Source organism: Mixophyes fleayi, chromosome 10 (genome assembly GCF_038048845.1).
Source record: "Mixophyes fleayi isolate aMixFle1 chromosome 10, aMixFle1.hap1, whole genome shotgun sequence".
NCBI classification, from domain to species: Eukaryota; Metazoa; Chordata; class Amphibia; order Anura; family Limnodynastidae; genus Mixophyes; species Mixophyes fleayi.
The window spans coordinates 11,312,274-11,325,993 of NC_134411.1; the positions used below are offsets into that span (position 1 = coordinate 11,312,274).

Genomic DNA, 13,720 nt, shown 5'->3' on the forward strand with positions numbered 1-13,720 from the left:
TGTTCATTAATGGCTTGCATGATGCCCAGGGTAGCACATCTGAAAGCGACCTGCCCACCATTGAACCCAGGTACCCACAAGTCTACCGCCACCAAATAGGTAAAAAGGCCAATAGGACAACATTAGTAGCCAACCGGAATGAACCTGCCAGACCCAGTTGGCACGCACCAATTGCCAGTAAAATAGGCCTTAATATGACCACCCTTGCTCCCTCTATGTTACCAAAACTGAGTATAATCGAAGGAGAAACCCCACTGTGTCAGAGGAGTTTAGGTCTGAAAATTAACCTTTAGACACATTAATACAAAATAATTTGTGTAGCTAGTTGAGTGCTCTCCAAGAAGTATGTTGTGGAAACTTAATAAAGAAGAAAATACTACCACCAAAAGAGGCTCTTCAAAGATTAATATTTCAGTACCCTCTAACAGGATTAGTTAATGAATCTGCTGTAAACCCAACTAAAGGGCTTTAAAAAGTTGCTCTGAGTGCATCAATAGTATCAATAAAAGAAAAATGAGGGCGATTTATAAAATAAGAAAAGGCATAGCTTATTAGAGGATAGTCTTTGTGACACATACCATATACCTATCAGAACACTCCTTTGTAAGTGCTATTTGTGCACAGGAAACATATATACACTATTTATTGCCATGGCGCCATGCGCATATTTAGGGAACTAATATCAACGACATGACTCATTAGCGCAATCCTGCTAACACCTTCCAAATTAATGAGAGATGCATCGAATAAATAGATCAAGTAATGGTGTCAATGAAAATAAAGTTATACATTCTGATCCCTAGCTGCAAAGGCCAGTATATAAGCACCAATGACCCAGGAAATGTTATGAGGAAAAGATCAATCTACATTACATTAATCATGGCAGATCCTTTCCCTCAAACCCAGAGTGGGAGATCACTAAGGCTAGATAGTGAAGTGTGCCATACAAGTAGCATGTGGTTAAGGGAAATAATCCCCAATGTAAAAATAGGTCAGAAACAGTACCTTTATGTAGACTTGTGACTCAGAGCCCACACCAGGACGGTATATGTTTTAGATTACTATATTTAACTTTTTTAAACATTTTTATTGTTTGTTAGTTCATTTGAGTTAGCTACATAATAAAGCCATGTCCCATGTCATGGATCATTTGTAGAAATTTAAATACAGCCCTGGACTCGTGAAAACCTATGTTGAACTAAAAGGCTGCAAAATGAATACTTCGCTGAACCGTTTATGACCTGCCATGCATCCGGATACACACATTGAGCCCCTCCCCAGGAAATGCGAGCAAGCCCACATAATGACCACTGTAGAGCTGATCATGCACTGACAGATGCACCCTCCAAAAGTCGTCCAAGCAAATCCCGTCATTGCACGCCCGCCATCTGTAGGGACCAACTACTAACTCCAACCCTCAACTGGCTAACTGTAGCTCGCTAGAACAGTGACAAGCAGGCCAGAAAATACATTATACTCACCTAATGGGACTGAACCCTCCTCGGAGCCAGAACAGCTGTGGCAAATCGAGAGCCACAGAGATGCCATCACCAGCATACCTCTTGCCTGAGCCCATTAGGGTGTGCCTAACCGTGTCATTGATTTCTCAGTATGTATAAGCTGTCTCTATAAGACGCCACCAGTACGGCTAACATTGGCAGCACCATGAGAATATGTCATTCACTGGTCAGGGGCTAATTCAGGATAAGCAGAGGAGATACTACAAATGTAAGAGGTATAGCAGAAATGAAACCATCTCAAGGACAAGGACAGGAATGGCAGCCTAACTCATAGCAGAAGACCATGTAGCATATATATAGAAGGGTATCACTACAAAATGTACACACAAATGTGGCGTAGACATATGCTGCACCCGTAAAGACTATACATTACAGTGTACAAACTTATAAAGGGAATGGAAAGCTCCCACCTCACAGGTGGGCTAGAGTTGTACCACCTTATTTATATCTTCATTACCGTTTCCTACTACTCCTCTGTCTTGTAGTCTATACACCATAAAGTGGGGAATGCAAATCTCTGTAACACCCGTCCTCTCCCAAATTCATCAGCGCTATCCAAAAGAATTGTGTAATACATACCCACATGCAAGAGAATTCCACTTCTATTTAATATGCGAACAAGCAGAATTGTGGGGGTGGCATTACCCACAATCAACACCGTATGTTGTTTGTAAAATTATAATGGAATAAATGCTAGTTCCAGGAATAAGTATGCCTATAAAGGCTGTGTACCTAATAAGTCCACATGCACCATGCCAACCGTGAGAAAAACAAATGGATGTGTCGCAACAGGGAGAACTTGCTGAGTATACATTGCACTCCAAACTGTAATAAAAATCATGGCAGAAAAGAAAACATTAGTAAGATGTAATAAACAATAACGTTAAAAAAAAATGGCACATTCAAGGCAATTTTTCTATAAAACCGCATAAGCCATATAAAATTATGTCCCAGATCAGTCCGCTTTAAAAGGATCGGCCTGAACACTGCTGCCCATATCAACACCTTATAGACTAAGGCTAGAACCAGCTGTAAATTCACGGACCAGCAGACAATAATAACAATAATGCATTGCTTAATAAGGTGCGTTACCTCAGAAGAGCCGTCGTTGCAACGTGCCTTGGTATAAAAAAATATTGCATTGACTAATAGATTGATCTCAAGATCATATAGTTGTTCTTTAAAATTAACATATAATCAATCTGCAACTGAAAAAGCCCCATATTTGAAATATTAAAGAAATGTGTTTCTAATTCCTAGTCAACTGAGTAGTAACCCCTGAACTGCAGGTGCCCCAGGGACCACAGCTGACAATGTCGGAGAGTGCTTAGAGTACATTCCTGAGATGGTCACAGCTGACTCACCCCCGTGGATCATTGTCTTCAGGGGTCCCAATTACAGTTCTGTGTAAAAAGTAATGCCCTTAGCAATAAATGCCCTTGCCCTCCTATATGCACCCATCATACCAGACCAAACACATCTGCAACACTAACCTCAGATGTAGCCCGGAGCCTCCCAGCATTCCTTCTACAAATGTTGGCAGTGGGGTTAAGGTGCTGGGGTTTCACACCACTCCCCCCAGCTGCAAATACAGTCCAGATTCTAGAGCTTTTCATGGTGGTGGGGGGAACCACCCCCTCCACCAACAAGCTAATGTGGACCCCTGCCCAGTTCTACAGCTATTGGTGGTCATGGTGAGGTGCTGGGGGGTCATGCTATTTCCCCCAGGCAATTGTGGTGACCGGAGCCTAGTGCTCCTCATATCAGCAGGGGAGGTCACTCCCACCATCTCATGACCGGCATAATGGTGTTAGGGGTCATGCTATGCCCCACAACCAGGTGTGGGGAACAGAGGCTAGTGCTCCGAATATTGGCGGGGGGAACCACACACACCGCCTCATGGCGTGCCGGCATGACGGGTGCCGAACTTGAAGTGATCGCAGGGACACAAACACTGGGGATCTGGGGAGGTGGCTACACATCCTCCTGAGATGGTGTGGGTGGGGGACCTGGCCCCAGACTCAATGAAGATGCCACTAGGGCTCTTTATTGCAACCAGGAGCTATGGTGAAATATAAATGAATGGGGAAATAAAGGAGGGCATGAAAATCAAACACGACAAAGGGAGGTGGAGGACGAAAAACACTGACAGATAAATGCAGAGGCAGAAAGAGGAATAAAAAAGAGAAATGCAATGAAAATATACACTAGGGACAGGAAGGGGATGCAAAAAGAGTACCTATACCACAATTGCTGGATCCTAGAGGCAGATTCCTACTCCACCCATCACTTTTATTACCTGACCCTTAGCCCTCCCCCAGTGACACACCAATGGGTGTACTCCCATACTCTGCTAAATTTATATGCCTTAGAGAGGTGCACTTTAGCTATGAACACAACCCCGGCTTTTAATTTCCATAATGCTTAATTCAGCCCTCAGTTCTCAGTCTCTGAGTAGAAAGATTGACATATGTCTTCAGACATTTCTAAACATTTAAATGTCTTCAATCTATATCTTTCTATGTAATACAGCACTGCAGCGGCGATGATTTCACATTGCATGGAGAGATGCGCAGGTGCAGAATGACTAACAGCAAATCCTGCCTAAAAAATGTTGTTTTGAGTTTAAAGAAAGGTGAAACTGTGAGTACAATTGTTAAATAACAAGTCTGCCTTGATTATCTTTATTTTTTGTACCACGAAGAAACATACAGGAAAGAACAGTGCAATTTTAAAAGACTATGTCATGTTCAAACAAGTTTTTTTCATTACATGTATAAAAATATTCCACTCTAGTCATCAAGGATTCCATAAGTGCAGTGAGTGTTCAATTGCAAAGCATATATTGGTTTAATATTGTCTAATAAAACTATACTATCCTCTTCTTGTTATTCACAGGTGCTTGCCATTCAAGACACTGGTAGAGTGTTCCTTAATTCAATACCAATTCAATTGCCTCTTTCAGTTGGTAAGTTTAAAAAACTACTTAATTGATATTCTTGGAGCCATTGGGGATTATTTACAAGCTATAAACCTTATGAGAATCTCAAAAGCTCTTTTATGCTTATATATGTATGTATAGTTGCACATGTCTTTACAAGGACAGACATGGATTAGCGCAGTAGGAGCAGTTTTTGAGGTTCATTTGGATAGGGTAAGAGCACCTTTTTGTGCTCAATTTTGATCTTTTACTAAAGGAGATGTCCCCAGTTTTGAGGTGGGTATGGAGAAAACTCAGCCTGTAGACCATCTGAATAATCACAGGAAAACAGAGTATTTCAGGACAGGAGTGCGTCTGCAAATATGTTAATGGGGACATGTGACAAGTGCAGAACGAAGCTGAAAAATTCAGGTCTGCAGTGCAAATTGTGTGTTTTAACCTTATGCTCCTAATTTTGTGCAAATGTACAGAAAGTGTGTGGACTAGATGCTGGTGGCATCTGAAGGGGGTGGAAAAGTTTTCATCTTCAATTGGGAGTAGCACGTCAGACAGGGCAATTCCTAGTTAAATGCGAGCTAGGTGCACTCATGAACCTCATATTGTACCCATTCGCAAAAATTAGATTTTTGGATGAGATACAGTATTTAAAAGAGATTCAAGGTATGGAGAGTGTGCATGTACATACAACCAGACACATTTGCTCATATATAAATCCATTGGAATTCTTTTCATAAATGACTTAGGGCTAGATTTACTAAGCTGCGGGTTTGAAAAAGTGGGGATGTTGCCTATAGCAACCAATCAGATTCTAGCTATCATTTTGTAGAAGGTACTAAAGAAATGAAAGCTAGATTCTAATTGGTTGCTATAGGCAACATCTCCACTTTTTCAAACCCGCAGCTTAGTAAATCTAGTCCTCAGTGTCGTGATGTGAGGCGGGGGATGAAGGTAATCTGAAAGCCACAGACAATGTCTCATAGTGATAGTGGCATAGTCCTCCGTTAGCACAACTATGTAAGTATAGAAGTCTAGGGAATTAATGTAAGGCTCTTATCAACTGAAGCTGGATGATTATGGTGTTAAATACTCTTTATATGATACATGGATCATATATCCAATTTGCTGCACCTTATGATGGGAGGAGTAGGCCACACATAGGCAGATCAAATCATTCTATGTAGATCTTAGTGATTTTATTGGTTTCTGTTGAATTCATGGAATGTAGTTTGTATACTGATTTAACCCTACAGAATAACTGCCTCCAATGTGAACACTTTTAACTGTATTTCATCCGTATTTTAACTCAATATGTAAAAATTTCAGCACTGTAGAGTTATACTTGCAACGCTAAACAACATATTCTTTCTCACAGCGGATATAACAATATACTCGCCTACATCCTTCTATATTAATATAGCCACACGCATTGGTGTTAAAATACAAGTTCAGATGGTACCAGTTATGCAGGTATATGTCACTCTGAACCCATCTTATCATGGTAATACTTGCGGTAAGTCATATTTTTCATTTAAAATTTCCTAAAATACATTATATACCTCATTGTCAAACCGCAATAACTTGTGTACTTCTCTGTGATGTATAAGCATAATGTCATGTAGGGTATACATAGTAGGTGCATTTAGGCAAAGCACCTTTTAGCCTCCATTCCCCCATAAGTGTAAATGGCGAGGTTAATAAAACATTGTTGAGCACTAAAGGCACATTATACTGAAACCTATTCTTTAATACAAAGTAATATATATAGATTCCACGGATGAGTCAATTGTTTTCCAACTGCCTGTGGATCCCATGTACCTATCAAATTGGGCTCTCCTAAACCTGAAACAGAAAAAGGAATACACTATGGGCCAACATTTGCTCAGACCATAAAAGCCATGCCATTATATTGTTGGACTGCCAAGTAAACTTACAGAAACCTATTTAATTTTTTTGTTAATTTTGTGTGTATAAAAAGTCTAGTTTCTGAGGAAGTAGGAACATTCACTACTTCACAGTATTTCTTAGTCATCCTAAAATCACTCTATAACACAAGATATGGTTACATAGTAGTATTTAGTTGTAGTAAAGATGAGCGGTTCAGAATTGGAGAAATCATAATCAGATAATAAAATTGAAGCTTATCTGCACTCCTCAAACAGCAATAATGTTCCCGTAAAAGAAAGACACTTCTATCTATCTATCTATCTAGTTTGCTTTTAAAATCCCAGTGTTTCAACTGAAACCTATTGTGTGAGGGGCAGTATTACATCTGTACTAGTAAGCGGTCAAAAGACAGGGTGCTGTGAATGGCTGGGCATTGTGTGCTAGCACCGCTATGCTTATGGGAGGAGGAGGATAATGATGATTATGCTACAGGCGCTGCTGCTGCTGAAGACAACATCTACCCAGTGAGCTGTCATGGTCATAAGGTTTTCTGTTTGACCAGTACCACTTGTCTACATATCGGTAGTTAAGTGGATAGACAGTATAATGGTATTTTCAAGGGACTGAATGACTTTTTGTTTAACCTCCCAGTACAGCTGATGAGTTGCTGTTTGGGAGAAATGGAATCAACATGAAATTTGGTATCATGAACACATGATCTCAACTTATTTGCTAAATCCTGATGCATTGATGGCGGAAATTGGATGCACAGCCAATGCTAATATAGCTCTCATGTCTTTAGTAATCTGCTGTGCCACAGGAAACTGGCTGTCATACTTGCAAACACTTGCTTCACATACAATTGTTGTTTAAAACTATGCTTACTCCACTGGGTCCCCTTCTGTATAGAAATCTCACCCCCAGCAGCAGCAGCCTTAGCGCTCAAGGTTGCCTCTTGGTAATAATGGATTGCATTAGGGAAGTCATTTTGCATTTGAAAATCGGATGCTGGACTACGTACTAATAATGAGGAGGTTGATGATGAAGACTTGGACTGTCAAGTTTGCATGAGGTGTCTATCCATTATGCTGCTAGCTGATGCTGGACTGCATGCTATAATAAATAATTTTTAATGTTTTGATAAACTATGAATGAATGAATGAATTTTCTGCAAGTAACATAACAGGGAGATTGCAAGCTTGCGTGCAGGGTCTTCTTACCTCTCTGTCTGTATTACCCAGTATTGTTTCATTACTGTGTTTGTTTCCAATTGTAAAGCACTACTGAACTTGCTGGCACTATATAAATAAATGATGATGATGGTCAAAGCAGTAGGTGCCTATCTCTGCTTATTTTGGCATCACAAAGGCTACAAGATGCTTTGACAAATATTTTTAAGTTAAGCTAAAAATATTTCCACGTGCAAGAGGTGGATTTTTTGGTCTTTTGCCCAGGCATGATAAAGCACGTCATGGCTATGAGGTGGTACCACTGGTGACTGACTGACTGACTGACACATACAATATTCTCCTCATCTTCTGTTCTTCACATGTAAATGTATTTATTATTAACAGTTATTTATATAGTATCTACAAATTACACATACATTTATACAGAATATTTAATCAAATTTAATTTCATATTTGAACATATTTAATTATTCACATCAATCCTTGCACCAGTGGAGCTTACAGTCTATGTCCCTTACCACATGGTTACACAACCCATAGGCTTAATTTTGACACATGCCAATTAACCTACCAGTATGTCTGGAAGTAAACCATAGCAACTGGGGAAAACCCATGTAAACAAGGAAAACATACAAGATCCACTCCGATAGGGCCCCGGTTGGAATTGAACCCAGGACACCAGCACTGTAAGACAGCATTGCTAATCACTGTGCTACCTTGCTACACATTAATGTTGAATGTTGATCTTATTCCAAAATAGTGCTGTCCCTGGGTGAACCCACCAACCAGTCCTCATATGCAAAGCAGTATCAATGGAGGGTGAACTGATAATCCTAGTGCATAGCCTGCTACTCAACACGGAATCGGGAGAAATTAAGCCCTGTTTGATCTGCACAAACTCCACCCATAATACTCTCCGCTCATAAATGTCCACTTTGGGGCAAAACTCTTCCCGGTTTATAAAACCCCCAGACCCTTTTTTGGCCCTTGAATCAGTACAGTTGGGAAATATGGTATAGAAATCAATATTTGTATCTAGAGATCATAAAATAAGAATGGTTCAAGCTATCTGTTTATCTGGTACGTCATGGCGGCTTTCACTCCACTCTCTTTTCTACCAAACCAAATTTATTGTTTGTTACAGGACTATGCGGAAACTTTAATAATATCCAGACTGATGACTTTAAAGCTATTAGTGGAGTAATTGAAGCAACTGCCGCTGCCTTTGCTAATACTTGGAAAACTCTAACCAACTGTCCCAATATCAAGAACAGTTATGAGGACCCATGTTCCCTCAGTCTGGAGAAGGGTATGTTTACAATATAAAGTGATTTACAGATATAATGTGACGTGCCACTGATAGATATTCTCAAGCACAAACCATGCTAATGTTTTCCTTCTTATTCAATTTAGGATCACATAACCGGTTTGGCTTGTTTATATATCTCTTTTTAAATAGCTTTAAACATATTTAACCAGTTCATCTGAATCTACAGAACATCTTTTTTTCACCTAACAATGACACATACCCTGCATCTCTGCTTCATAAATTATCTTGAGTAAATTTAGTCAGTTCTACTTATGCTTCAGGAACATTTGCTAAAAGCCTACAATCTAATCTGAAAGATATTTGTTCTAGACCAGTGTTTCTTAAACTTGGTCCTCAGGACCCTTAACAGTGCAAGTTTTCCATGGGTTGGTTACTATTAGCGACTACCCAATATCCGACAGCACTTTAAACGATAGCATAGCTCCGATTGTCATGTTCCCTACCTTGCTGTCACATCGACTTCTTGTAATACATCCTGGAAAGAATTGCGGCCAATGAACATGCCGCTGTGGAAAAATGACTTCAACTGAAACTGCGACACTTACATTCTTCGTATTTAGGTGGTCATTTAAGGAATTGCCGTGTCTACAATGTAGAATAAACATTGTGCTGTCGGATTTTGGGTAGTCGCTGAAGTGACTACCACCGGTTTTCCATATCTCCTTTGTTTAGCACAGATATATTCATTACTGACTGACACATTGTAACAGATACATGGGTGGTATAATTATTTCCCTTGGGACCTGGAAAACATGCACTGTTAGGGGTCCCGAGGGATGGGTTTAAGAAACACTGTTCTAGACAACATGTCTGCTGTTATTAAAGCAATCTGGACAATGAAATGTTGAATATTACGCTCAGTAGGTCTGAGTCATTAAGGACCATATTTGCTGGTTTTGTGAGAATTGTTTGCAAAAATCATGCTGCGCATGCTCAGAACCGGACGATACACAGCAGAACACGGCAACGTCCAAATTTGCTTCGAGCGCAAAAAAAACATATTACAGTCTACCATTTAGGGAAGTGAACAGGGTGGGGAATGGGCGAATTTACGTAGACAATATACAATAAGGGCGTTCCCGCGCAGCTACGTCCAGGTCAAAGTCAGGCGCACACAGAAGTATGCTGGTTTTCTGCCGTATCTCTTGCTCCAACTGGGAGGCTAGTTTAAGTGCCAAATACTAGTACTGACAGCTGAGTATGTATGTGAAAACGTGTTTGCAATCATAAGTAACTGTAAAAATGTACAGTAGACATTAAGGACAGCCTAATAAAGGGAAAAAATATATATAAAAAAACTATTATATTTTTTTTAAAAAAAAAATCTATTTATAATCATAAATGACTACATTATTGACAGGTAACATTAATTGCTTGATATTAATTTTTTTGTGTGTTCTTTTGAGATTTTATATTCCACATGGGTATTGTACGAATCCTGCAGTGTCCCGTCTAGTAGAGCAGAGTAACTACACCCGTAGTCAACACCACACTTATCTATAAATCCATTCATTGTTGCCTTCAGGAGTATGCAGAACCAATTTTCACGCAGTTTAAAACAAACGTACGATGCGCTCAGTATGCGTGCTTTAATGACTCAGACCCTAAATGAACAATTAACTCTGCAAAGTCTCTGTAAGTAATGAATTATGAGCATTTTACCGTAGTCAATCTTCATCTCCTGCACTCAGAGATGTCCTCAGCTTTTAAGTAGGTGGAGAGCAACATGTAGCTATTCAGATCTTAAAAATGTTCACAACAGTAGGGAATATTTCATGAGTTGAATTTGCTGATTTTGTGAAAGGTGATGATCTGCCCACTCGTGTGAATATGTTACTGAAAACAGGGCTGCATGCGACATGCAGTGTCGTGTAGTGTCGGACTGGAGCATGAAGGGCCCACAGGGGAAATACAATGGTAGAGGCCCACCAGAAGGCGCGTGGCCAGCTATTAGAGAGGTGTAACTAAACTACTAGAGGGGGTGTGGCAAGCCCACAAAGGACAGCTAGCACTATAGTGTAGTATAAAAAGAATGCCGTGTGTAATATAAAGAGTACACAGTCTTGGCCTGCCCATTAGATCGGGCAGAACAGTCACCAAAAATCAGAATTGTCCCACTAGAATCAGAACATTTGAGAGACTGTCCTGCTCTCTCCTACCTGTTCTTGTCACTCTCATCACCTGTGACTGCTGATTTCTTTAGTTGTGGCTTGTCTGGATCCTGGAATGTTGGGGGCCATTTAGAAAATACCAACCAACTCTGGCGTTAAATCAAAAACACCCCTGATTAACAATTAGGCCTTCCAACCAAACCTAAAATTAAAGTAATAGTATTCCCATTTAATAAATAAAACTATTTCCCTCCCTCCAAACAGCCCCAGCAATAATTTAATAGTGTTTACATTTAATAAATATACCTATTTCCCGTAACCATTGCTGCCATTAAATAATTTATATTCACATTTAATAAATAGACATCATTCTCCCCAAACTCACCCCCACATTCAATTAATAGCCCCCAAACCACCCCATATTAAATTAATAGTCCCCAATGCTCCCCCCTTCTTCACTCTGTACCATTATGCTTCACCCCCCTTCATCACTCTGTGCCATTCTGCTTCCTCCTTCATTTCTCTGTGCCATGATGCTTTAATCCCCCCTTCATCACTCTGTGCCATTCTGCTCCCCCCCTTCATCAAGTGGTGCCATTCTGCCACCCCCCCCCCCTCATCTCTTCCTCCCCTTGCCTCCGCTGCTTTACTTACCTTTCTATTGGCTTCATTCATCGGGCGTGATGTCAACACGCCCGACAGTGCAAACATGTAAGTATTTTTTTTTTTGTTTAAATACTTTACTCCCCCCCCACCAACGAAGAGGGCGGAGCCATCAGGCATCGGGGCCATGGTGTCATGATGTGTAGAATAGAATGGAGCCAAGCAGGAAGCCAGAAACTAAGAGATAATGGAGCAGGGTTTTCCAATAGCAAAGTAATGATTTTCTTGTGATTGTGATGCTAAATGCACTTTTATATAAATAGAATTTGCAAAATACAGAAAGATATTATTCAGTAAAAGATCTGAAGCATTGCTTTATCACTGCTATTTTGTATTGCTGCTTTGGTGCAGTAAATAGTCATAGCAAACGTTAATCACTCAGATATTATAGAGATTTAAAAATGAATGTTGTTTCTTAGATACTTAGATATTCTATCTTATTTTACAGAAAAATATGCACAGCATTGGTGCAGCCTACTCACTTCTCCAACTGGACTATTCTCCTTATGCCACAGCCTAGAGAATCCACTTCCTTATTACACGGTAATGCACTTACCTGATACCCGTATACTATTGTATGAGCATGGATCGTCCCTGGAGGGATCTGAGCCCAGAACTGCTGCTACCAGAATGTTCTGCTCTACACACTTTGTTTTTGTAGCTGCTGGACAGCTCCTGCTCCTGCACTTTATGATTGACATGAATCTGTTCCATTTGTTCTGCCTCTCCCTTCTTCTATTTAAGCCAGTCCCCTCCACTTCCTCTTTGCTTCTGCCTGTAATCTATCTTGTTGTTACCCAATTCTGATGCTTTATTCCTGTGTACTAAATCCAGCTTGTTACTTAGCTTGCTCCTGAAACTTTCTTTTGTACCTATTTATTGATCAGTGCACTGAATTCAGCTTACTTCTGACTATGCTGCATCTCATCATTTTGAGTCCATGGTCTACCTCTCCCTGTTTTCTGTTCTGGCTTCTGGACTCTGAATGTTATACCTAGCCCCCTTTCACACTTGTTCATTAAAGGTGGGGGTGTCCTGCATTTTTTGCTCAGTGCAGCTGACCACAACTATCAAGCTGTAGGAGAGACAAAGTAACATATGTAGTAGAGATGCAGCTCACTGTTTGAATGGCTCTTGTCCAATTAGGAGCCAGCAATCATCCCAGACCCTGCAGTTGATCCCTCCTCCTTGTTGCTCATATACATAGGAATAGATTATAATAGGAACAATTATGGGGGTAGCCTGTGGCCGTAGGCAGTAAAGGAGAATAGATGTTACCTTTCAAACGCAGGGGTACATGCAAGAAATACCTTAAACTTGGGGGCCAGGGCCTTGCTGTATAGTCCAATTAACTGCTATTGCTGGTTATTGCAATTGCTGAGAATATGAGACTTGCTATGAATATTAATATGTGATTCAAAATGGATATTAAAATATTTTGAATGTACCAGTGAGTATCAGATTTGAAAAAAATATATGGAGTGGTGGATTGAGGATATCCATAGGCCTATGATAGTGTTAATTCACCATTGCCCCCACATTCTTTCAGCTGCAGTCCAGTATAAGTCACAGTCACAGTAATTACCAGAACCCATCTGTATTAACCAAATGGTGGTGGCGGAGGGGTCATCTTCTAGTGTAGGAAAATGGAGGTTATGTAAACTTGTTCCCCATAAAACTGGAAAATTGCTTAATATTCCTATACATTTATGAGCATAATATGTTATAATATGCTGTGATGTCAGGTCACCAATTATAAAGGTATAATAAATATTAACTCCCTCTCTACTTAGCTGCTAAGATTATCCCCATATCTAGCTGTGTTTTAAATTCACTAACAGTGAACAATTGTGTGTAACTTGTACATTATGTTGTAATAAATATAAATATTTATGGGGTCATTTACTTCACAAAGACAAAAAAACTTTAATTAACAGTAAACATTTATTTGTGTTAAACATTTCTCACCCTCCCAAAGTGTATTCGGTTCTTAAAATATCAGGCTCTATTAGCTTACATTTGTTATATTCCATACTCCACCTTTATCTCATATCCCTTCCTCTCACTTTTAAATCACATTT

At 39.9% G+C, this 13,720-nt stretch overlaps 1 protein-coding gene across 1 annotated transcript in view; it reads left to right on the forward strand.

Annotated features, from left to right (window-relative positions):
- LOC142103722 (uncharacterized) overlaps positions 1 to 13,720 on the forward strand; it is a 104,013-nt gene that overhangs the window by 23,478 nt on the left and 66,815 nt on the right. Inside the window, exons 11-15 of the mRNA XM_075187862.1 lie at positions 4,053 to 4,163; positions 4,419 to 4,488; positions 5,834 to 5,971; positions 8,680 to 8,844; positions 12,088 to 12,182. Of these exons, the coding sequence (XP_075043963.1) occupies positions 4,053 to 4,163; positions 4,419 to 4,488; positions 5,834 to 5,971; positions 8,680 to 8,844; positions 12,088 to 12,182 (579 nt within the window). The remainder of the gene's footprint in view (positions 1 to 4,052; positions 4,164 to 4,418; positions 4,489 to 5,833; positions 5,972 to 8,679; positions 8,845 to 12,087; positions 12,183 to 13,720) is intronic.